Source organism: Bufo gargarizans, chromosome 5 (assembly GCF_014858855.1).
Source record: "Bufo gargarizans isolate SCDJY-AF-19 chromosome 5, ASM1485885v1, whole genome shotgun sequence".
Classification (NCBI taxonomy): Eukaryota; Metazoa; Chordata; class Amphibia; order Anura; family Bufonidae; genus Bufo; species Bufo gargarizans.
The window spans coordinates 177,541,922-177,568,627 of NC_058084.1; the positions used below are offsets into that span (position 1 = coordinate 177,541,922).

The 26,706-nt window shown below is 41.3% G+C and overlaps 1 protein-coding gene across 7 annotated transcripts in view; it reads right to left on the minus strand.

The window, feature by feature from the left end:
• Nucleotides 1-1,831: 1,831 nt before the first annotated feature.
• The window catches only part of GLI3 (GLI family zinc finger 3), a 207,163-nt gene continuing 182,288 nt past the window's right edge, over nt 1,832-26,706 (minus strand). For all 7 annotated transcript variants that reach the window (XM_044294727.1, XM_044294720.1, XM_044294724.1 and 4 more), the window contains exons 11-15: nt 13,087-13,236; nt 11,275-11,439; nt 8,568-8,858; nt 5,764-6,091; nt 1,832-5,612 (exon numbers count right to left, since the gene is read on the minus strand). In XM_044294727.1, coding sequence (XP_044150662.1) covers nt 3,472-5,612; nt 5,764-6,091; nt 8,568-8,858; nt 11,275-11,439; nt 13,087-13,236 — 3,075 coding nt within the window. In that variant the 3' untranslated portion in view covers nt 1,832-3,471. The remainder of the gene's footprint in view (nt 5,613-5,763; nt 6,092-8,567; nt 8,859-11,274; nt 11,440-13,086; nt 13,237-26,706) is intronic.

A 26,706-nucleotide genomic window follows, 5' to 3' on the forward strand; every position in this document is an offset into this window, starting at 1 on the left:
ATGTGCCGCGGGTCTCTGCTATTTAAAATAGTAGAGACGCCCGCTGCACCAGAGTATTCAAAGATAATGTAGCATTCTATAACAGTTTACTGGAAACTATTTGTCTTTGGTTAAGACTAACCTACTTTCTGCTCTGTAGTGTCTGATTTTTGGTTATTTACACCCATAGTCATCAATTTAGTTGACATTGAGTTTGACTGGTACTAAAGAACCCTACTAAAAGCACTGGTTGGATTAACCATCTGCAAAACTTGCATCCACTGGCTTAAACGGGTTGTAGCAAGATTATTCACAGGATAAGGGACTGATGTATGATTGGTGGGGCTCCGACACTTGGGACCCCCATTGATCCCTAGAACGATGAATGGCATTGTGGTCAAGCATTCATCTCTATGGGAATGCCGCGGAGAAGATAAAAAGACAGAATGAATGAAGATGCAGTACTCATGCTCAACTTCCACTCTATTAATATAGTGGGATACAGGACTCATATTCTCATAATTGGTTTTGATCCCTACCAATCAAATTATCTCCTATCCTAGATATAGACAACTTCTTTAAAGGGAACATGTAACCAATTTATTTGCCCTAATTTCTAACAGCTCCAGTTGTTGCTGCTGACTGCCATTTTTTTTCCTATTGCTCATGGATATCAGGACTAGTGATGAGTAAAGTATTGAAAATTCACAAAAGAACTTGATTTGTTTTAAATTAATTTGTCATGAATCTCTATAAATCAGGTATACCCAAGCCACTCTGCCTTAAAGTAAAGCCATATGGAGTGGCCGTGTTGCAGGCGGGTTGCGTCCAGGCTTCATTTAATAATAAAGACCGCAGTGACAGTCGGTCTTCATTGTTAATGGCCACACACCACCTTAAAACAAGGGCTGTTGCTGGTATGGGGTTTGGCTGGTTAGATGGGGGACAAAATGCATATTATTGCTGTTCTTACCTGTAATCTCCTGCAGGTTATTAGACAGTAAACACAGAATACTAATCAGCTCTGGCGTACCCACTTCTCCAACCCCAGTACTCTCTTACTCTACAGGTGGGAGCCCTTCTTCTGCCATCTGCTTTTCCTCCTTTTCCACATCATCTAATATCGAATATGAGAATATCATATGACAGTTACATATTTCAGGTAATGTGCTGCTACTGTCAATAAATTGCACACCTAGTTCGCTGCACCAGAATTATTCAGAGGTGCATCTTCAAGAGGTCCATGAAACCAGAAAATCAAATCCACACCAGCAAGGAAGCTGGCATAGATGTGCATCAAGTTTCTGGCGCACACATTTATAAATGTGTTGGGCTGTGGTTGACCCACTCTGCCCTGCCCATTCCCCGCTCGCTTTTTGTTAACGTGCCGATGGGGGTAGTGAAGTGCAAAAAGTCAAAAATTTTGGTGCAAAACGCACATGCTCCAACAATTGTGAATTTTGCACACCAGAAAGTTTCCATACAAGAATGATATATAATGCTCTGAATTCATAATACACTCAATGTTACAATGTTGCACTTCAGCGCTAATATCCAGGGAAGATGTTGCAGGAGGGATGTGAGGATGCATCCATAAACTAGTTGCATTATGATTTAGAGAACAAAATACACTTATATTGATTACCAATAATTATATAAAATCATACACGGTAATCCCTTTGATTCTTTTCTGCATAGTAGCTGATGCCATAGGACCAAATTGTAGGTTTTAAAGCATGTACTAAAACCTCTTACCCACTTGGTTATTGACAAATTCCTTTATGCATCACATTTTAGGACAGTACCTCTATATCATGTGTTTAGCTTTAGTCAGGAGGCAGTAACAAACATGCATAATTACAAAGTTCATTTTATTAAGGTAAGAATTTTTTTTTTATTCGTTTTTTTCCCTTTTGTTACAAAAAAAAAGCTAAGTGGTTCTGACAGCATAAAGTACGTTTATTGTGTACATAATGCTCAGAACCAGCAGGCTGGTCCAAGGCTTTAGACTATTGGATCCACGGCGTTTGAATGTCTCCATAGAACTATGGCTAGCAGGCCTATAAATTCATACTCCTATCTCTAACGCACTTTTAATATATTTACACAGTAAAAAAATGAAAAGGAAAAAAAAAGAGTACACATTTCAATACAAAAACTTTTGTAAAAAAAAAGTGACAAATAAAAAGAACTTATTTCTATCTTACATTGTTTTCACGATGTACCATACAAAGGCCATTCTATAAAGTCTCAAAATTAGCACTCATGGGGTAAAAATATTTTGGATATGAACAGAGTGGCGTGCTATTTGCTAACTGATAACTGTAGTAGGATCGCAGGCTTGGCAATATTCTTGGTCCCCATTTAAAAAAAATACAACAAACAAAAAACAAACATAAGGCACATACATTTCAAGAATGTACTAAAATGTTGATATGCTATGGACAACATAATAGGCTATAGGCAAAGTAGAAAATAATGTAAGAGTAAACACAGTACCTTGTGAAAAGCACTAACAAAATTCAAGCTAAGTGTCTTTGGGAAATAAAGTCCACAGTGCTACTTACAGTCAAGTACTGTACCATTCCATTATTTATGAGTACCATACATTATGCACGTAACAATAACAATAGTTCTACTAATTAAAAGTGGATACTTCCCTTCTTTCTACAAAAAGATTGCTTTTTATCACAAATGAAGACATAAGCACAACTATCCGGGTCAGTAGAAGGGGTGGCCTATAACAAGTATGACAAAATGTCAAGACTGCAACCTATTGAAAATCTGGAATGGTGAGACATACTGATTGCTTAAGATAAACAGGCGCCCCTGGGTTAAAATATCAATGAAAAATATCTGTGTAATACAAAATAAACAGAAAACAACACCATACAAAATGGACTTGATTTTGTCATCAATATATCGACTTTTCATGCAACCTCCAATAATACATATAAGTTCTCTTCTATAGCTGTGCAGAATTAAAAATGTTAACTTTTAGCAACTAGGTGAGGACATACAGTATATGATATGAACAGGCGTATTCAATTAAGAAGTGGGCAAAGTAGTCACCATAGCTAGTGATGAGTCGGACAGCAACAAGGTTGTGATTTTCCCAAACACAATACACCTTATACAATACTGATTTTCAAACTGACTAAACAGAACAACTAAACATAATTAAGACTTTTTAACATGTCAAACATGCACAGATATTACACAGCTATGTTGTCGTACACTAAGCAAAAAGTGTAAAGACCCATTCGGTAAATAATAATTAAAAAAAAACATGGTTTTGTGTTGGCAATACTGATCCAAAATTGAAATGGAAGACTATTTCTCCCTACAACACTTTAGGGCTTGAGTCTTTATTCCATAAAAGGAACATACTTGGAATGTATCCCAATTATTAGGGATAAAATTGCTAAAATACGTACATACATAAAAAAGGAGTTGCTTTCTTGATTATATAAGTTTGTTCTAGTCTCCAGTCTATTGCATAACAGCAAGAAACTTGCTTTCTTCTGCAAGTGAGGTTAGCAATGAACTCATGTCCCCAATTGCCATGTTACTGGTGCTCACTGGCATGGTTGGAAATGTAAGAGACGCTCTAGGTGTGGTAAGACGCGACGAATTCCGTGACAGGTTTTGGATGATGCTGGGGCTAAGAGCTCCTGAAATTAAGCTAGCATGATCCCCATCATCTATAATGGCATCGAAATCAATTTGCACCCCATCTAAACTACTGCTATCAATATTATTTACTGTGCTGGTCACTTGGTTAGCTCCTGGTGAAAGAAGCTCAGATACATTGATATTACTGCTATCTTCTAGGAGACAGTTGGCTTCTTTCATTGTGTGAGAGCCTGGTTTCACCCGCTGTTGAGTATATCCCATGGTTTGGTCATAGAACTGACCTGAATAATTTTGTGGATTGGCACAATGTTGCTGTGGCTGTACCTCTACTTTAATACCATTTGCTTTGTAAATCTGTTGGTTGCTTGCACAGGACTGGTAATTCCTGAACTGTTGATTCCCACTGGGCTGTGAGGTTGATAGGAAGGCCTGTGTAGCTTCCATGCTGTGACCGTTTTGACCTAAGGACGCCTGATTTGATCGATTCATTCCTAAGAAATGCATGCCATGGATCATATTCTCAGTTGCAAACTGTAGTAGACAGTCTTCATTTAGAAGATTTTGATTATGGACTATGTCAGCTGAATTAGACTGCTCAGTATAGGGAATGGGTGGTACAATGTTATGCTGACCATTATTCATCTGATTGCTGCCTGTAAATTTCTGCCCCCGGATTGCTGGATTGTAGGAACCACCTGTTACTGGGTATTGCTGATCTTTGATAGACAGTGAATTGTTGTACAGATTAAGATTTTGCTGTAATGCTTGAGGATTACTTTGCATATTTTGATATCCTCTTTGCTGTGATTGTCCACATTTTGACATAATTTGCTGCTGAACCATCATATTATTGTATGTTCCGAAAGCTCTATTTTGTTGTGTGTTTAATCGATGTCCATACCTAACTCTAGAAGGGGAATGCTCAGCACTGCCTGAGGTAACTTCATTCCATTGTATAGGTAGGTCATTCTTATTATTTACTTGCTCTGTCTGCTCCACATTTTGGAAAACTTGATTATATGAGTTATTATTCATTTGGGATTGGTCATAGTTGTTAATGGTCCTTACTGTTGCTGTATTGTTTTGTGGTTTGTCTAACTCACTGTTTGGTGAGTTGTCGTACAGGCTTTGGTTTTGCAAATTAAGGTACTGAACCATATCATCCGGTAAGAAATCTTCATCATCCAGATTCCCTTCTGCTTCCATAATCATGGCCTCCAAAACAACATTTTCACTTATACTGGGAGGACATGGAGAATATACACTACGGGTATAGTTTTGCAGGGCTAAATTGCGCCTTTCCACAGGCGGAGCCACATCGTGAGTGCTGATGCTGTTTAGGCTGTTGAACCGCTGAACTCTACCAGTAGACAAGTTTGCAGAAACCATTTTTACAGGGTCACTTGCCCTTCGCATAGCATTCCCTTGAAGCTCATTGGAAATAAAATGTCTTCTTCCAAAAGTGCCTACCCCACCATCACTACACCTTCTAGGAACATTTGATGAAGAAAGAGGAGATAATCTACTATCTCTAGTGTCACCCAGCAATGCCATTCTAGTCTTCAGACTTATCATGTCCATGTTTGGCAGTGGAGTTGGCGGAGGACCACCTGTAGCAGCAGCATATTTTGCTTTTAACCTGTATTGCTGTGCAGGAGTAAGACTTAGGAGACTTGGTAGCCCATCATACTGACTGGATTCACTAGATCTCCTTGAGGCATCAGTGGATATGGGATCATAGGAACCTGCAACACTTATATTCTGTAGTCTTCCTTCTGCCTGGGAAGTTTCACTAGATCTTCGACTGGAAAAGCATGGTGAAATTCCAGAAGACCTTCTGCTGCTGCTTAAGTATGCAGAACTGATTGTGCTTGTACTGCTGTCCCTCCTGCTGTTCAAAATATTCAGTACTGTGATGTCTGTGCTTGAAAGCTCATTCCTATTTGGAAATACAGCCATGGATCCTCCCAAATGTATGTTGCTGCCAAACTGCAAACCTAAAAGGAAAGAATAACAAAATTCAGTATGTTTCATCCTAAATGAAAAAGTAAAGAAACCACAGGATAATACAATGCATAGGAGTAAATAAGCATAAAGAGTTTAATTGGTAATAAGTGGAATGTAAAATGGAGAGAAATAACACTATACCATTTCCAGTGATTGGGGGCAAAGATGGTGTCTTTGAAGGTGGAACTGGGTTCAGTCTTGGAAGCACTCCATTTATCTGCTTTATTCTTTCTACTTTGACTTGTTCCATCCATTTGGTTCCTGTCATGATCCTTCTGCTTTGTAAACCAAGTCCTGTGGTTGCTGTGGAAATGGTAGAGTCCATGATTGGGGTATCGTCCAGGGTGCTTAGGTCTCCTATGCTGCCTCCATTATTCAAAGTAAGCTCGATCCCACTGTTGGTATAGTTGCTGATGGGGGACTGCTCGCTGCTGCATGAAGACTTACCACCAGGGCTTGGCTGAGATGTCTGTTTGACATAAATGACAAATAATACCAGTAAGTTTACAAATTACAATATATTAAAACACAAAAAGAGCAAAACAAAAAGAGAAGCTCTGGTTTAACTATTTTCCTCTGTCACCTAAGAGTCATAAATGTCACACAAGTCTTATATTTGTAGGGGCATTAAAGGGGTTGCCATGGATTGATGGTCTACCCTTAGGCAATCAATATCTGATTGGCGGTTCGACACTCTCCCATAAACTGTTATGAAGAAGCCCTGGCTCCGGAACTACACAACTTTGTCCATTGTGTAGTTAATAGATCTGGATACTGCCGTGCTGCTCCCATTCAAATGAATGATAACAATGCTGCAGTTAAAACACAGATAATAGCATACAACTAAGGCTTCATTCACATCACCGTTCAGCCTTTCAGTTCTCCTGCTCTGTTTAGGATCAGGAGAATAGAAAGGACGGATTCAGCACATAACTGAGCTGAACGGAACCTAAGGACCCCATAGACTATAACGGGGTTCGTTAGGTTTCCGCTCAAAAGATGATTTTGGAGCGAAGACAAAAGTTGTGCATGCAGGACTTTTGTCTCCGCTTCAAAAATCTTCCTCTGAGCGGAAACCTAACGAACCCCATTATAGTCTAAGGGGTCCTTAGGTTCCAGTCAGCATAGTTATGTGCCGAATCCATCTTTTTCGTTCTCCTGATCCTAAACTGGGCAGGAGAACGGAAAGGCTAAACGGTGATGTGAATGAAGCCTAACAAGCAGTGAAACAAGCAAGACAAGCAACACAAAACTATGGTCAATAAATCTAACAAACTAAAATATTTTTTCAAGACATGACATATTTTTTACCTACTCTAGTGAACACTGTGGAAATGAATTGAGGATGTGATATTTTTTATTCAAACAAATTTAAAAGAGTATTAGCCCTCACCTTATTACCCACTGTCCTTAGAAAGTTTGAGAAAGACATTTAAGAACATCAGACAGAAAAGACAACAAGTTAGTAAATTTAAGTTGTAACACTGTAACTCATTAGTAGTCACAAAGACATCATCTACGTATCGTGCATGTACTTCTAAAGCTACTTTCAATTTAGGTTACAAAGAGTGACCATGCTTTATAATATACAGTGTTAGGGTACTTTCACACTAGCGTTATTCTTTTCCAGTATTGAAATCCGGTAAAGGGTCTCAATACCGGAAAAAAACGCATCAGTTTTGTCCTAATGCATTCCGAATAGAAAGCAATCCGTTCAGTATGCATAAGGATGTCTTCCGTTCCGTCCGTTGTACGGTATTTTTTCCGGCCTAAATCTCGGAACACTACCGCACTTGCTGGATCCGGCATTAATTTCCATAGAGATGTATTAATGCCCCGTTGCCGGACCCGGTTTTACGCTCTGCGCCGGGGTATGGGAGGAGCTAGTTTCGCCTTTGATATTTGAAAAAATTTAAATACCGGATCCATTATTACGGATGATACCGGATGAGATGGATCCGGTATATCACCGGATCCGTCTAACAGATCAGGAAAAAAACTATATCCGTTTACATACAGTTTGCCGGAACTGCCTGCCGGATCCTCACAACGCTAGTGTGAAAGTACCCTTATATTGTTAAAATGCTGGAAATTTAAAGATAGAAAGCCATAAAATACACAGTTGATTTAATAAATGATTAAAGTAAGAAAAAAAACTATAGATATATACGGTAAAGTGAGTAAAATAAGAAATTAAAAAAATGTAGTGATGCTAGGTAATGAATTTTACTCCCTTATTAAAATAAGAATATAATGTAAAGGGTAACTGTCATATATTTATTTTTTATGTAAGTGGATTGGTATGACTAAGTTTACTTTAGTTCCCTAGTTAATACTTTTGTATAGGTATTGAATTACCTAGTAATTGCAGCATGTTCTTTCCTCCCCCAGGCATTTCAGTGGTGTGGCGTAGGTGTCCTCCGTCTCCTATCTTCTATATACAGAAGACAGAGAACGTAGTAGTGGGCAGTCCCGAACGCTGCATGCGCGCTCCCGTCGGACCGGGATAGTGCTGATATTTGCGATAAAAAAAATCGCAATTAGAATATTCGCGATCAACACTACTCAGGAGGAAGAGGGAGTGTTTAAGTCTGGAGAAAGCCGATTGGTTGGGGTGAGGCTGCGCGTTCCCGAGATGAGCCGAATGAATTCTGGGTAGTTAGGTAGGGAGGTCTCAGCCTCTGGGTAAGGGCATCTGCGGCCATCTTGAGAAGACAGTCAGAAAGAAGTCTTGTGAGGAGCGGTTGCTATGGACGGAGTCTTATTAAACAAGTGGTATGTGAACACAATAATTAGTGATTATGGAATTACCACAGCAGCAACAACACATATGAAAATCGAATTTTGATTGAAAATATGACAGTTATCCTTTAAATATTGTTATATAACATGGAAAGGACAGGGCATAAAAGTGTACAACAGTGTCGAAAGAGTAAGCTACATACCATTGGCTTTTCAGTCTTCACTGATTTCACATGGAGGCAATCTTCATGCTTTGAGGTAGTGTTATTGAGGTCCTTGTGGTCACCATGCACACCCTGAATTGGGTGGCCTGGTGACCGGGACTGTGAATGGCTTCCTGGTTCTCGTGGTGGGGGAGGCCTTGGGTGGATGTCTCCCCGTTGTTTCTTTGTTACATGCGCCTCAGGACCATGGACTGTTTTTACGTGTTTTCGCAAAGAGCTCGGATCTGTGTAACGTTTAGTGCAGCCAGGGATCTTGCACACATACGGTTTCTGCAGGGAAACAAAAAGAGAAAACTGTTATACCAAGTGAGGCAATAATAAAAGAATGATGCAGTTCGGTGAAGTTTGCAAAGATACTGAGAATATACAAAATTTATACATAAGATGCAGATGCCATTATTTAATGAAACCCTAAAACTGTGGTACACACTGGTAATGCTTACAGGAACTCATATATACATACACTACACAGAAAACATTATACATTCTAAACTCTACTTCACCTAAAAAAGTTCCCACTCCTGGGGAAGCCTTATCATGTCATTCCTGCCTCACATAACCTTAGTGTAGGTGTGGGTAAATCATTCTGGAGGTTTTGTCCAGTACTATAATTTGGTTCAGATACATTTACTGCTTCAGTTTACTTTCAGCAGGCAAAAATTTGTTTACCCTCATTACTGCAAAAGTGCCAGGTCTTGTTGTTGCTTCGTTCTTGAGAACCCTGATCAGACGTTAATGAACCCCTGGTTTACTTGGAATCTTATAGATAACTATGAATGGCACAAATGATGCATTATTTGTTGCAACCACTAGATGGCCTAGGTGTCCATGATTTATACATTTTAGAATATCAGTATGCTATTTTAGCATTATTCTGGACTGAGCCAGGCTCATCTCCATGTAGATGATAAAAGATAGAAATCATTTTGGCACAGTGACCCACTTCTTCTATGACATCCTTAATATACTGGCTGCCAGCTTAATATAGGGTATGCATGAAACAGTGTTGTCATCATATTTCGAATATGTACTGTCACGCAGATATAAGTAATGTATTTCCACGAAAATACAAGATAGAAGAAACATTTTTGTAACTTGATTAATGAAGCACAAAATATGCACTGGAAAACTGGAACACGCAAACAAAATTAAGGCACTCAGGTCAGCCTAGATGGAGAATAAATTCAGAAGTGGTACAATTAAAGGGGTCCTCCGGGATTTAGCAGGGGTCTGACACCCGGTACTACAGCCGGTAAGCTATGAGAAGAGAATGCAGCGCTCTGTTAGTGCTTAGGCCTCTTCCTAGGCCATGTGATGTCAGGTTCATTGGTCACATGGCCTAGGCGCAGCTCAGCCCCATTCAAGTAAATCAGTCTGTGCTGCAATACCAAGCACAGCCGCTCTCCAATATAAGGCGCTGTGCTTGGTAAGTTGCATGGAGGCTGCGGTGCTCATAGGATCACTGCAGTCTCCTCAAACAGCTAATCTGTCGGGGTTAGGGTGGCCAGACGTCTGGTTTTTAGACCCCTGGTGCACCGTCCAGCGCAAGGCCAGGACAGCGGGCCAGAAGTCCTGCTTTTTTTTTGTGGTTATGGGTGACTGGACAGCAGGCATGGTCACTTTACATATCCCCAACCCCATGGCAGGAGGCAGCATGTCCAGATCACACAGCGCCCTGTATAACGTGACCTAACAAGGTCATTTCGAGGTGTGATGTCCTCCTTTTTGGTGCTCTGCAAGTGGCCTCCCTAGTCGGGGTGCCAGAAGTTGGACCCCTGACAATCTTATATTGAAGATCTATCCTGAGGATAGGTCATCAATATGTAAATCCAGGAAAACCGTTTAAATCGTACAGAAAATCAAAATCTAAAACATACTGTGGAATTTTGGGAAAATCAAGGCGAAAAGTCTTGAAACAGAACCCATACAAACTCATATTGGATCTATTCTTTCTCAGCTTTAATTACACTATCTAGTGTTCAAACAATCATGTTCTTACCACTTTAATAATAGACTATGGGGCAGTATTACTATTACTAATCCTAGTAGGAACATGGGCATTATTACACATAACTGACACATTTTTATACCGGCTGGCTGTACCCGCCACCTCATTTGTCCCGGCAGTTACGGCGCTGGAGCTTTCACCTGCTCTCTCCTGCTGCTTCTCCAGTGGTCCATGGCCACTGGCAATTTGTTGCTTCCTCCTGGCAGTCCCAGCTGACACAGCAGGGCTGTGCTGTCCACTTCACAGAAGCTGATGCCTGCCTCTCGCCTGCTCCGACTTTCACTGACCTTAGGGCATGTGTGCTCCCTCCAGCTCTTAAATCTTCCTCACTTCAGGGTATTTAAATAGTGAAGTCACTAACTTTTCATACAACTTTGCATAAATTAACAGAACAAGTGATCATAAGAAACTTTGCAATGTATCTTATCAGAGAAATATATATATTTCCAGCTGTTTCCTTCCCTTCATAGTTTTCATGTATTACACTAGACAAATAAAAGATTATCCTGGAGAAATATTCCCTAACAGTTGCCATTAGCCATGCAATAAAAAAAAAGGCAAATTAATAAGAAATCGATAATAATGTGACCCACAGTAATAAGGTAAAAGCTGATGTACTTACAGTAAACTTTCTTAATAAAGCATGGGGTGTAAAATGCTATGACTGCTGGCACTTACCTCATTAGAGTGAGTTCGGTTTTGGTGTTTCGCTCTGTCTGATGCATTGGAGAAAGCCTTGTTGCAGCCCTCATGCTCACAGACATATGGTTTCTCTCCAGTGTGAGATCGCAAGTGAGTTTTCAAGTTTTCTAATCTGGAGTAAGCCTTTGCACACCCTTCAAACTAAAAGAGAAGAACAGTTTTATCACGACCCTGCTTGTAGGCACTGGTAACATTTTACAAGGGGTTTACCATATGTATTTTTACCAAAAAATAATTAAAGTAGTGGACCTATCTACACAACCCTTACTCATAATGAGACCCTATTTATAATCAGCAATTATCAGCGTGACAGGCGGCAAAATATTTATCCAAAGTGGCCACTAGTGGAGGAATTAGGTATTACTTGGTACCAATTTAAATATACAACAGTAAGGCCTCTTGAACAAGACTGTATGGCTATTTCAGTATTTTCCGATCCACTAAAAATACGGTTGACGTCCATGTGCATTCCGTTTTTTGCTGAACGGAACAGATGGCCCCTGATAGAACAGTACTATCCTTGTCCGTTATGCAGACAATAATAGGACATGTTCTATCTTTCAACGGAACGGAAAAACGGAACGGAAGGCATATCTACCTTAGGCCTCTTGCACACTAACCTTTTTTTTCCTTTCCGTTTTTTTGCGTTCCATATATGGAGCGTATACGGAACCATTCATTTCAATGGATCAGCAAAAAAAAAACGGAAGGTACTCCGCATGCCTTCCGTTTCCGTTCAAAGATAGAACATGTCCTATTATTGTCCGCATAAGGGACAAGGATAGTACTGTTCTATCAGGGGCCAGCTGTTACGTTCCGCAAAAAACTGAAAAAGCCATACGGTCGTGAGCATCCGTTTAGTGCATTGTCGACCGCAATGTGCGGTCCCCAATGCCACTGGCAATGTCTGTGCGGCAGCCGGGATGGATCGATACCCATTCAACTTTTTTGCCGTGCTGATGCACGGACAGAAACACCACGAGTGCTTCCGTGGGGTTCTGATCCGTGCTTCCGTTCCGCATTCAAGTGAATGGGTCTGCATCCGTGATGTGGAGTGAACACGGGCCGGTGCCCGTTGGGACACAGTGAGAGGTTTTGTCTGGAAAAAAATGTATTTTCCTCCCAGCATGTGGTGCTGGGCTGATTTACAGCCAGGTGAGGTCAAATACCGGACTTTAAGTGCCGGTCTGGGTTTTGGCAGCACTTGGCCGTCCTTAAATAGGCAGCTGGGCTTAGAAGCCATGTCTCTGTTTCGGGATCTGGAAGCCTTGTGTCTAGATGAAGGCTTGATACCTGTTTGGCCTGAAAACAGGTTGGTGCTGCTATGAGCAAGGACTCTTTGAGGCAGAATTGCCGCATGGTGTGAATTACCACCAACACCGCAAGGTGACTTTTTGTTTGATTATGACTGCTTGTTTTGTCACTTGCAAGTTCGTGTGCAAGACGCCTTAGTCATATATAGCGGGAGGTGCTGTTTGCAGTGGTTTATCTCTCAAGCTAATTCAATGGGATCCTAAGCATGGCATTACCATATCATCTAATAAGCAAATACATATGCCTTTAAAGTGGCAGAGAGTTAAAAAAAAGACCTAGTTTATGTCCTGCCCCTACTCCTTGCTCTTTTCTTACCTCTGTTTGGACTGCAGTATTAATATGCTTTTTAAATAAAAATAAAAAATAGGCTTGAATATTTCTTTAAGGGACAATTTATTTGCTGCAGCGGTAAAAAAGTATTTAGCAAAAGTTCCAAAATAAAGTTATTCTCTTTGAGATATCGCCACTACTTACAGTGCATTTGTGTGGCTTCTCCCCTGTGTGTCGCCTCATGTGGACCACCAACATATACTGAGCCTTGAATGGCTTTTGCTCTCTAGAACATTCCAGCCATCGACATACAAATTCTTTTTTTTCTCCATGTATGTGATCGTTGTTTATATGCTATAATTAAGATGAAGAAAATCAGTACAAAAACTATATGATATTACGCATTAAAATCAAATCAAATATAAAAATTATCAAATACACAAAAACTTCAGGTGTCATGAAGCAGAAATGATATCCCAGATTTCAGCTTTCTGCGTCACTACGGTACTATCTTACACCAAATATTCTTTAAAATAAAAGTTGAATTCGATTTGCACACAACTGAATGTGGCAGTTCATGCTACGACTAGATATCTTGGGACCAGATAATCAGTCACGTTTTTTATAATATGCATGTCATCAGAGTGCCATAATAAATTACCATTGATTCCCCTCCATGCTCCAGCTCTCCATACACCAATGAGGTTACTGTATTTCACCTCACACTTTTATACAAGACGTGGTAAACCTCTATAACTGTGTCAATAACGTCTAGGTCAGGGTTGTCAGGCAGCTTTATGTTTAGAAAGCCACAGGGACTAATCTCTGTAACTATTCCAGCTGTACTGATTCCGGTGAAATGACAGCAGGCGTTGTACAGACAAAGACACATAAACCTTGTTTCCTTGCGAGGGAGGAATGGGTCAAGCAGCAATTAGAGCTGATGACATTTCAGAAAAGCCTAAAGGGACTATTGCAAAGTCCAACGCTTTCAGCAGACGCCACCTCAAAACAGGCTCCGAATGATACAATGTCAGAGACACTTCACATGCTGCACCAATCTGGGTAGAAATACTGCTGGTGGACACTTACTGAACAGGTGAGACTGCGAAGGGAACTATCAGGAAATCATTTATTTTTATCTGATATGAATTTCCCTCACTAGAAGGAAGCTTAAGGCTACTTTCACACTTGCCTTTTTGTTTTCCGCTATTGAGTTTCGGCAGAGGATCTCAATACCAGAATAAAACGTTTCTGTTTAGTCCTCATGCATTCTGAATGGAAAGAGATCCGTTAAGGATGCGTCAGGATATCTTCCGTTCTGTGGGCCGCAAGCTGCGGTTTTGTGTCCAGTCATAAAAACGTTAAAAAAAACAAAACGGATCTGGCACAAAAAAAAAAGTAAGTCAATGATGATGGATCAGTTTTTTCAGGAGCCTAAAAAGAGGGTCCATCACTCATTGACTTTCAATGTATTTAGTGGCGGTTCTGTTTTTTCCCGTTTTGATTTCACACAACCGCATCCTAACGTAACGGATGCATCCTGATGTGCAAAATCAAAATAGATCCATTTAATTCCGGTATTGAGGTCCTCTGCCAGATCTCAATACAGGAATTAACAATATAAGTGTGAAAGAGCCCTAAGCTATTACTGTATCTTTAAGCATAACGCAGGTCTTGGAGACCCTGTGCAGTGGCTCACAAAGTACTTATGGGTACATATACGTGTCACTGCATTCCCCCAAAAAGCAGCGTATCTATGGGGAGAACAACTCCATAATGCAGTGCTATGGGTGCCTTATAAAAATGTTAAACCTCATTGTCTTAATGACTGAAGGGGTTGTGCCAAAAACTACTTTTCACTCTAAGGCTACTTTCACACTAGCGTTCGGAGCGGGTCCGTCTGATGTTTCATCAGACGGATCCGCTCCTATAATGCAGACGTTTGCATCCATCTGCATTATAACTTAGAAAAATTTCTAAGTGTGAAAGTAGCCTGAGAGGATCCGTTCAGACTTTACATTGAAAGTCAATGGGGGACGGATCCGCTTGAAGATTGAGCCATATTGTGTCATCTTCAAGCGGATCCGTCCCCATTGACTTCCATTGTAAGTCGGAACGGATCCGCTCGCCTCCGCACGGCCAGGCGGACACCCGAACGCTGCTTGCAGCGTTCAGGTGCCTGCTCACTGAGCGGAGCGGAGGCTGAGCGCTGGCAGACGGATGCATTCTTAGTGGATCCACCTCCACTGAGAATGCATTAGGGCCAGACGGCTGCGTTCAGGGCCGCTTGTGAGCCCCTTCAAACGGAGCTCACGAGCGGACACCTGAACGCAGGTGTGAAAGGAGCCTAAAGTGTGTTTTCATCAATTGCTCTAGCTCCCTTTCCTCCTTGGATTTTTTTTTCTTTCTAATTTACCTAATTTTCAGTGTTCTTTATCCTACTCCAGGTTTGTCACGTGTCTGCTGTCCCATCATGCCTTAGGGCAGTGAGAGCAGCAGATCATGTAGCACTAAAGATACTCCTTGCTTTTACCAATGACGTTCCCTACATTACAAGTCTCCATTGCAGGACGTAACCTACAGCAACCAATTTGCCACAGGATGCAATGGTAAGTTAATAACTTTAGAATAAGGCAGTGTTGCTAAATGGTGGTATATGGCGAAATCTGTTGGACGGGATACATTTATATTAGTGGCACAACCCCTTTAATCAAAAAGTTAAACCTGACTACTCTAATAGATAGAGGAGCATCTAATACACACAGGTGTTTAACAGTAAGAATGAGCACTGGTATGTTTATAGTTAAAACTTAAACTACCTTTAACCATGCATTCATAAAAACTTGTGTAGTAGCAATTCTTCCTTATTCCTTACGGATCCGCTCGCCTCCACACGGCCAGGCGGACACCCGAACGCTGCTTGCAGCGTTCAGGTGCCCGCTCACTGAGCGGAGCGAAGGCTGAGCGCTGGCAGACGGATGCATTCTTAGTGGATCCGCCTCCACTGAGAATGCATTAGGGCCAGACGGCTGCGTTCAGGGCCGCTTGTGAGCCCCTTCAAACGGAGCTCACGAGCGGACACCTGAACGCAGGTGTGAAAGTAGCCTAAAGTGTGTTTTCATCAATTGCTCTAGCTCCCTTTCCTCCTTGGATTTTTTTTTCTTTCTAATTTACCTAATTTTCAGTGTTCTTTATCCTACTCCAGGTTTGTCACGTGTCTGCTGTCCCATCATGCCTTAGGGCAGTGAGAGCAGCAGATCATGTAGCACTAAAGATACTCCTTGCTCTTACCAATGACGTTCCCTACATTACAAGTCTCCATTGCAGGACGTAACCTACAGCAACCAATTTGCCACAGGATGCAATGGTAAGTTAATAACTTTAGAATAAGGCAGTGTTGCTAAATGGTGGTATATGGCGACATCTGTTGGACGGGATACATTTATATTAGTGGCACAACCCCTTTAATCAAAAAGTTAAACCTGACTACTCTAATAGATAGAGGAGCATCTAATACACACAGGTGTTTAACAGTAAGAATGAGCACTGATATGTTTATAGTTAAAACTTAAACTACCTTTAACCATGCATTCATAAAAACTTGTGTAGTAGCAATTCTTCCTTATTGCCTCTAGGTGGAGCTGTGCACCAATATGTTCATAATAATAATATGCAGTACATACAATACTTTGCCTGGCATGACTTTACTTTGTGCAGACACATTCACATGATGCAAAAACAATAATTACATGAAATCAAAACCCTGACAGGGATAAGTATAATATTTTAATTTGACTACTGCCTGGGGTGCATCTCCTGTAAATCTGTAAGAGCTCTACAGTATAAGACAATGACAGGCACACAATACAACACTTGTAACTGAAGTTCAGAAATAGCCCAAGGGTTTCTATGAAATGAAGCATCAGATTCTTTCTTTTACCTGGAGTAACATTCAGGTGGTTGGTAATTAATGTTTTAATATATTCTCCAGTTGCTTTCCTGACTTAGCGCCATGTCAGAAGGGCAGTTTGATAGCAGTGTGACAAGTCAATAGTTTTCAATGATATCACTGTTTTAGAAAGATTGTTTTTCCCCAAACGAGAAAATATGGACTTCCTATCAATAATAACCTCTTTATTTACAGAGAAAAAATAGTATTACATACTGTAGATGATGAATTTTCGTACATAGCTGGCCTAGAGTAGGTGCACTAGATTAAGGGTCACCACTCTTGCTTCTAGAGTACAGAGTTCGGTAGACAGCACCTGATTACAGGAGACCGTCCTAGGAAAGGCCTTTCCACCAGACATGACCATTGAGAATTCCCATGTTCTTGGGGACACCAGTATAGTCACTTTCAAATTCAGAAGATAAAAGTCATAGCAACCTTGATGATGTTCATTTATTTTTGTGATTTAGTGATTCTCTGTCATAAGCTCCGTACATGCACCATGTATAGCAACATTCCTCAGAGTCATTAAAAAAAGTAACGAGAGGGGGCTAATCTGAAGCTCCTGAGTGTTGCATTTTGAAGGGGTCTGCACAATTTATCATCAGGACAACTCTTAAAATGACTGATGGGTAAAAAATTAAAAAAATGGGGAAATGAAGGATGGAACTGAGCAAGAGCGACCACCTCAGCAGGCGGATGTGCACATTACTATACGGATTAAACACCATGGGTTGCTATTATTACAAAGCTATTTTCGGAAGTCCTATATAACAGAATGGAGAGCGCACTGCGCAAGTGCGGCCACTGTTTCATTCACTTCTAAGGAACTCCCGGAAACAGCCGAGCCAGTGCTCAGGTACTCTCAGCACTCCCATAGAAATGAATGGAGGGTGGCCGCGCGTGTGCTGTGCACTCTCATTCTTTTTGGGAGCTTTGTTATAGAGATAGGTGTGGGTCCCAGAGGTGAGACCCGCACCTATCTGACATTGGTGGCATATCCTAGTGATATGCCACAAATGTTTTCCGGTTAGGCCTTTAATTTTAAAAATATTTGCCATGCAGGGAAAGTGTCCCTAGCAAAGCTCCTGATAACTTATACACCATTCACCCCATGGTCCTCTTACAATTTGGTACAGTTTTCTTTCCAGGAAATTTGAAGGGAATCTGTCACCACATCCAACTGTCCGCACAGAGACATAGCTGTGGTTCTCCTGATTAAAAAGCCGTTCTTCTTTTGTTGATCTGAGGCTCCATTCTGGAAACGGAATGCACACAGAGACAGTTTTTTTTTGCTGTGACCCATTGAAATGAATAGATCAGTATATGCAACGCATACTGAACTAAAAAAAAAACAGCCAGTATACTGAACGCCAAAAATGTTTGTGTGCATGAGCCCTTAAGAGCTCATTTTCATTCCCTCTCCCTATTGAAAACTCATACACACTCAGCCAAAATGTGACAGCTATTGAAGGTGTATGGACATCTTGAGGGGTCGTCTAGAGTAAGAAATAACTGCTTTCTTCCAAAAACAGCACCACACACAACCTGTCCGCAGGTTATGTGTGGAATTGCAACTCCAGCTCCATTTACTTCAATGGACTACTTTTTTGTGGATGCAAAGAAATTGATTTAAAAAACTGGGCACAACATGTGGTCTGTATGCTGAAAGACTTTAGGGCAGGTTTATCAAGACCGGAGTTTTCTGCACCGGTCTTGATCTCCCCTGCCCTGCCGGAGGATGCGCCTCATTTATGACTTTGCCATGCTCCATTTTCTAAAAAGTGGCTAGGCTGCAGTAAAAAGTGCCCTTTGCATCTATATATATATATATTATTTTTTTAAGTTGCATTTAACAAGTCACAAACACTTAGTTTGTGACTTTTCGATGCCACTATTCAGTCACAGGGACATTATAAATCTTCCCCCACGGGTACACAAATAAAATGATTTAATCGTAAGAATGGACAAAGAACAAAAGGGTACATTTCTGATTTAAAAACACATCGCTTGTATCCTACAAATTTATACCATGGTGGCCACCTAACCATGCATGAGCAACAGGATGGAGAACGAATTTCACACCCCAACACGTAGCTTAGGCCTTCCTGCTCCATATTAAACATACAAAACGCCAGTCACGCTATAAAAGGCCTTGTGCATCTAGGAGAGCAGTGCATAATATTAGAAACTGAGGACATATCTGAAAATAACAGTCAAAAGAAAGGAAAAAAGGAGTTATCGGAACATGAGACAATTGTGTGTGTTTGACAGGTTTTGCAGGTCTCCTATCATTCTACCTGTCAACCTTTTGAATCCCTGAGATAAAGTGAAGCTGAGTTACCAGGGTAGTTTATACTCCTGCCCCCATTTCATAATATAGCTCGGCGTTCTCTTTTATCCGCTGGTTTTGCAGCTGCCCGCACATAACTGTCAATAGGTTAAACATGCTCGATTTGTATGTTTAAATACGAGTCCGAGAATTCCCAAAAGAGAAGAAAATCCCTGGCTCTTGTACAAAGAAAACACTGTACTTTGCTCCAAAGAGCTTTCTGTGGCAATTTAAATGTACAGAGACAGACACAATATCCTGGAGTAGTCAAATCTACCTTATAACATTCCTGACCCCAAGAAGAAGATATGCCCCCGCAGGGACTTGTTCAGAAGGTATCTATTCAGAAAAATACACTTATCCTTAATGCAATGTTCCCCATCTTGTTACAACAAGACATTTAGCATTACAATGGTGCAATGTACACTGAAAACAATGTATGCCACATTTTCCAGGAAACACACTGCCGACATTATCCATGCTGACCAACTAACAATATTGTATATTAATAGCTCAGATAATGTATAATTACTTGATTTATCTTTTTTTATAATTGTAAAATGCTGGGGTTCTGCTCTGAAGTGTTAAACTACCCCGGGAGAAATGGGCTGTCTAAGGCTTCTTTCACACTGCCGTCAGTAGTTCTGGCAGGCTGTTCTGGCAGAGAACAGGCTGCCGGAGATTTCTGGATCTGGCATTGGTGGGCATCTGGCATACCGGAATGCCCACCACCCCACACAGACAATAATGGAGTCCAGCAGAGATCCAGCTGTGACCTGGCAAATATGGATTCGGCAAGACAAATATCACTACAACTAACCTTAGGCTACTTTCACGTATAGATTCTTGCTGTCCGGTTTTGAGATTCGGCATGGGATCTCAAAATCACAGCAAAATGCACCAGTTTGAATAATACAAACAGCTGCATCCATTCAGCACGGATCTGGTTGTATTATATTGAAAATTAACATGACGAAACATGAAAAATATGGATCCGGCACCATCGTCTTACATGGTTTCGGATCCGTCATGTTCAGTTTCCCATGCCGCAGACAAAAATGCTGCTTGCAGCGATTTTGTGTCCGGCATGGGAATGCAACAAACTGGAATAGAATGTATTCTGGCGCACTCCATTCTGGCTTGTTCAGTTTTGTCCCCATTGACAAAGAATGGACACAAAACTAAAAGTGTTTTCCTCCGGTTTTGATATCCTCTACCGGATCTCAAAACCGGAAAGGCAAACGTGAAAGCAGCCTTAGAGAGACAGAAAATGTATCAAATGCAGAAATAACAAGCTGTGACACGGTGAATGTTGTATAGTCTTGTATAGGTTGTGAATACTGTAGTGTGTATATATATATATATATTCTGTATGTTAATCTTTATATAGCACCAGCATACTCCACTGTGCTTAACAATTCAGAGGCTACATGTAAAGTAAATCAGACATTACAGATATGAAGCACTAGGAATGAGGACTCTGTTCATAAGAGCTTACAATCCATATATAAAAATGAGGGATGCGCACGCTCCTCAAGCATGTTACTGGTTAACAGCACTCTGAGTCTTAGAGTTACAGTACTTGCTTTCATAGCAGTGTTGCTGGGTTTATCTTTTAGACTCTGTCAACACGGCTGTGGAAGCCTGTAGCAATGTGATGCTGTTTTACGTTCCATGACTATCCTGTGCTCTGCCTGAAGAAATGGAATCCAACAGGAAGCTAGTTAAGGAGGTGGTATTTATGAGGTGACATTCTTCCCCTGAGAGCTGCACTTTGTTGGACTATGTACTCTCCATGGACTGTGGAGCAGCTCTGAATGATGCATTTAGTTCCCTTTTTTAATAAATAGAGAACTGTAGCTGCATTAGTACTGGAGGAATATACTGTATAACTAAGGTAAGAACAAAGTCGTGATATTAAAGTGGCGTTAATGTTACCTGCAACTTCACTTTAGAACTACAATTTAAAGACGGTACTAAATATAGTGCAATTCCACTATACTACGTCTGGAAATTTAAATCCGTCCGAAGCACATTGGCTACCTTCAGGCTGCCATAAAAGACACTCATCAGTCTGTACTGAGGTTGCAAGGCACAGTATAAGATATTTAGAAATCCTGAAGCTCAGATGTCATTAATTTAAAATAGCTCCACAAATCTATACTCACAGGTGAAAGGGGTAAGGATACGGCCTGAAGGTAGCCAATGTGCTTCGGGCGGATTTAAATTTCCAGACGTAGTATAGTGGAATTGCACTATATTTAGTACCGTCTTTAAATTGTAGTTCTAAAGTGGATACGGTGCAGTTGTGATGCAGTCATGATGTGGTTGGGAAACGCATGCGGTCAGTTACAGCGTACATAGTCATATGTTTAGGGCGCATTTTTTGTCTCTGGATAGGTCATCATTATCTGATCGATGGAGGTCTGACACCCGGGACTCCCACTGATCAGCTGTTTGAGAAGGCAGTGGCGCTCACAGTAGTACCGTGGCCTTCTCGCAGCTTTACCTAGGCCAAGTGATGACACAATGAAGTGAATAGGGCTGTGCATGATACCAAGCACAGCTGCTATACAATCCACAGTGCTGTGTTTGGTGAACTGAAAAAAGGCTGTGGCACCGGTGCCTTCTCATCTGTTAGACCCCCACCGATCAGATACTGATGACCTATTCAGAGGGTAGGTCATCAGTATAAGGGCCTTGAAAAACCCTTTAACTTCAAATAATAACACCTGTGGTAAAACATATTCCGCAAGCAGCTACTTAACAGTATATCTCACGCAGTTAGCAGCTGCAAGCAGGACATGTCTTATGTGCGGTCAATCATATGCAGTCATCTTCCCATTGACTTCTATTGGAAAATGAGATGCTATGGTTCCTAACTGCATCATGGCCATACCCTAATAGTCCCAAACTAGAGCTACACACTTAGTGACCTTTATTACAGTATTGCATCCACCTGCAAACCTAATGCCCCTTGCAGACAAAGGTCACCATGTTCTGGCCAATAAACTCGGAAGAGTTTCTAAACAGACCGCACACGGATTTGTTTTTCCCCATTCACTTACATGAGTGACTCTTTAAGGAAAACAGGACCTAGATGGTGTGATTTAATCTGGCCTTTGTGGAAAATTGCACATGTAATTGGCTCTCTGAATGGACAGGTGCTGTCCATTCCACACTGGACATGAACATCACTCATCTGAGTCCTTAAAGTCTGTTTTTTTTTCCCAGAAATGGCACCACACTTGTCCACGAGTTGTGTTTGGTATTTTAATTTGATTTGCAATACCATACATAACCTATGGAGCAGAGTGGTGCTGTTTATGGGGGAGAAACTCAGACCCTTTCTTCTTATTCTGCACCATCCCTTTAACAGTGTCCGCTCATTTATCTTGATGAAACAAGCTTTGTCACTGTTTTTGATCTTGTGATCCACATCCATTGCCAGCTATAATTCCATAGCACCAATGGCGTAATGCAGCATCACACTGACACAATTCCCTTCTGTGTTCATTCATTAAATCGGCGTTACCTTGGTGCAGATGGTTTATTGCTCTGTGAGATTTAGTTTCATATTAAACATCTCAGCAAATAAAGAGAATGAAGGGAAGTGTTTCATTCCAAGGTCAGGTGCTTTTCAAAGCTCACATCTGCAGGGCTACACAATACATAGTAGTATCGGCCATAGTAATGAAAGCTCCACCAAAAATGACCAAATATAAAATCTGAAATGGTTTTACTAGGTAAATACACCATACAGGAAAAAGTTGCCCTGTTTTTCCATATAAATCTAAGGCAATTTTAGGATCAAGAGATGGAAAGAAATATGCAACTTTAATGGTGAGACATTCTACATATTTTTCTATTTGCGAGAAACACATTTTTATGGGGGCTATGAATTTTCTCATAAGGCATTAAAAATAAATTTCAGCTAAATTCAGCTATTGATAGCTGGAAAGTTAATAGCTTAATATGGTTCATTCTGGTGTTATGGAAAAAACCTTCTTATATAACACCTCTAGTCTGGCTTGCAGACTTAGCCTTGCCAATCTCTTCCACACGGTGCTGACATTTTTATAAAGCATTTGCACTGGTCCAAGGCGAGCGTAATTATTTCCACACATCATGAAATTCTATTGGCAATTTAGCTTTTTCACATGTTTATGGCAAGAACAGAGAAACTTGGAGACAAAGTTTACGCTTCCAGCCTTTTTTGTCTGTAACCACTGTTGGGCTTAGCAAAGGGTCAACCAATAATCTTAAGAATGAAAACTTCTGGGATTTGAAAGACGTCAACCTCTCATTCTGTTCATGGTATGTTTGTGATTCTTGTCTAAAAGATATAAATGGAGATTCTGCAAGGATTGGGCATTTAAAGATGAAAGGGGGTTTCCCATGAAAAACACTTATTCTGTATCCACAGCCTAAAAGGCATGGTTCTGACCACTGCAGTCCCCAGCCAATCACGAAAATGGGAGTCCTCACTGTACTCAGCTATTTTTGGGGTTGAATGGAGCAGAAGCAGGTAGGTGTGACTGCCACTCCATTCAAACAACAGAATGTGATCCAAGATAGTGGTGAGACCCTCACTAATCAGGGACTCATCCCCTATCCCTCAGTTTTCAGCACACCTGCTACCTTTTCATGGCCCAGTTGTGTCGGTACGTTACCCCTGGATAAGACCATGAAAGTTTTTCTATTTATGGTCATGCATGTGCAGATGTACGACCATAATTTCTGCTAGTTGCTAAGTTCTACTCTTGTGAACATACTCATTGTGTACATGCACTAGCCTGGCTGGTTTCCAAATGGCAGGTTGAGTAACAGAAAGCTGATTCAAGGATACCATCGCTGGCTGCAGTGGTGACATCAGTATTCATGATAAGTCAATGCTTTGGCTGCCATGGTCATGACTTGCAGATAAGACTTAATAGAGGAAATTAATTTAAATGGGAAGTTAATTTTACCGATTTGGAGCTAGTTGGGGTTTGGAGAACCTCTTTTAATATATTTTCATTCATAATTAAAATACAGTATCCCCTGTAAATATGTTTCCTTGAGCAGGAGAGAGAGTTCAGGATTAGAAAAATATGGCTATTTTCTTCCAAAGCACTATTCCTGTCCACAGTATATGTATGGCATTGCAATGCTTCAATAGATCTGAGTGGCAGCATCAGATGCAATGGCAACAGCAGACATGTCTTTCGTAGGCTACTTTCACACTTGCGTTCAGAGCGAATCCGTCTGGGGTCTGCCCAGGCGGATCTGCTCATATAATGGAGACGATGGGATCCATTCAGAACGGATCCGTCTGCATTATATTGTAGAAAAAATTCTGTGTGAAAGTAGCTGCAGAGGGATCCGTCCAGACTTTACATTGAAAGTCAATGGGGGACGAAAATTGAGCCATATAGTGTCAAATTCAAACAGATCCGTCCCCATTGACTTACATTGTAAGTCTGGACGGCTCCGTTTGCCTCCGCACGGCCAGGCGGACACCCGAATGCCGCCAGACTGATGCATTCTGAGCGGATCCGCATCCACTCAGAATGCATTAGGGCAGTACGGATGCGTTCGGGGCCGCTTGTGAGAGCCTTTAAACAGAACTCACAAGCGGAGCCCCGAACGCTAGTGTGAAAGTAGCCTAATACTGGACAACACCTTCAAAGCTCTTGGACCCCAATGCAAAATTTTGCAGAAAAACAAAAAACAGGGCGTCAATCTACAATGTACCATTTAAAATACTGGTGTTTCTTATGTGGCAGAGGGGCCTTTGTAACCCCTCAGGCACCAGAGCCCATGTGCAAAACATCTACAGGCCCTGTAACTATGCCACTGTCCTTGAATTTTCTTCTTTTGTTAAGTTGTTCAAAATTCTATCCAGCTATGTCTTCTTTTAATTACATTTACTATTTCCTTCTTTTACCATTCCAACCAAGGTTGTCAACACGCTACCATGTGATAGTCTTACACCCAAATTACATTCCTTTTAAAAGGCATATTAACATATTTTATTTTTGTGTAGTGTTGTCACATAAACCATGGAAAGCTTTTACTGGTGAAAGATACAAGAACCTAAAGTAAATTGACATTTTTTCCTTTACAGCTCTCCATTGTACATTTTATTATCCATATTGTACATTATAAACAGGAGGTCCTCTTCTGGCCAAACAGTCAGCTAGGCTGAGTGTAAGATCCTCACCTGCTTTGCACTCCAGGGGAACCAAGAGGGGTCCTCGTGGAGTTGCGGGACAGGTTATGCGTGTCTCTGATGCACCAGCGCTGACCCCTTTGCGAGCCAGTGCGGAGATGCGTACACATGGACATCGGAGGGGAGGACCGTCGGAGTCCCGGGGACAGAGTGGCCAGGCGAGTGACAAGACGCCGCGGCCAGGGTTGTCTCCGGTGTCTCCTGCGACTTCCGTTTCCGCATCTGGGTCCACGCGCTCGCATACTCGCGCTGAGTCAATCATGCGTCCGTGCGTACGCACGAGGGTAGGTTCGCAAAGGGATACACGGTCGCGAGTACGCGCTTCTTATGCACTTCGTCGACCAGTGGCGCATATTATACTGACTCACAAGAGCAAAGTGGATTAGGGAGCCAGCCATGGGTTAATCAACTTGTGATTGCCTTAGGCCTTGTCCTCAGGTGCAGGGCAATTTGTTCACCTATGGTAGTGGACACTTGGCACCCTGGGATTGGTCAGCAGGCATTTAAAAGGAGGTCTCTCAGGGTGATCAGTGCCCACTGTTATTTTCCCTCAACCAGGTATAGGTCACAACTCCTAGTGACTGAAGACTGCCAGGAACTTTGTCCTTACAGCGGACCCAAGATCTGGAGTGACTCGACTGCCAAGTGCACAGCATCATTCAGCACTGGTTGGGACTATTCCTGGAATCTCCTTGCCTGGTTTTTTGTTATTATTCCTTGTTACCAGCAAGTGTCCTGGACGTTTATGTTTCTGGTGAATAAACACCTTTTTGCTTTCATCACTGGTCTGTTTGTTGGTGCCTTGCATTACACTGAGCAGACTAAATAAAAAAAATGTGTTTTTGATGCTATTATATCTGTATAAAAGTTGTGCACAAGTGCATTTCAGTGACCAAAAAGATTCTAATAAAGATTAGAATAAGTCCCATCCAATAAATATCTTAAAGTGGTTGTGCAGGATTACAAAAAATGGCTGCCTTCCTCTTAAAACAGCACCACTGTTGTCTGTACGTGGTTTGTGTAGCAGCTAGATGGGAAAAAGGCGCTCATAGGGTTAGTATGTCATAATAATGTATGCCCAACACCACAAAGATTAAGGAGGATCAACTTTAGTGGTTGTGCTATAGTCATAACACAGTTGAAGGTTTTCACATAATGGTAGCTGCAGCCGATGCTCCAATCTCCCTGATCTTGTTTGCTGTACAAGACAGGAGAGTTGTTGAGGAACAAAAAACAGTAACCAGGCTAATCAGTAGCAAAGAAGGGCATCACATAGAGACATGCTTACAAAAGATGTAGTCCAGAGTTGGAAGTAAATCCAACAGT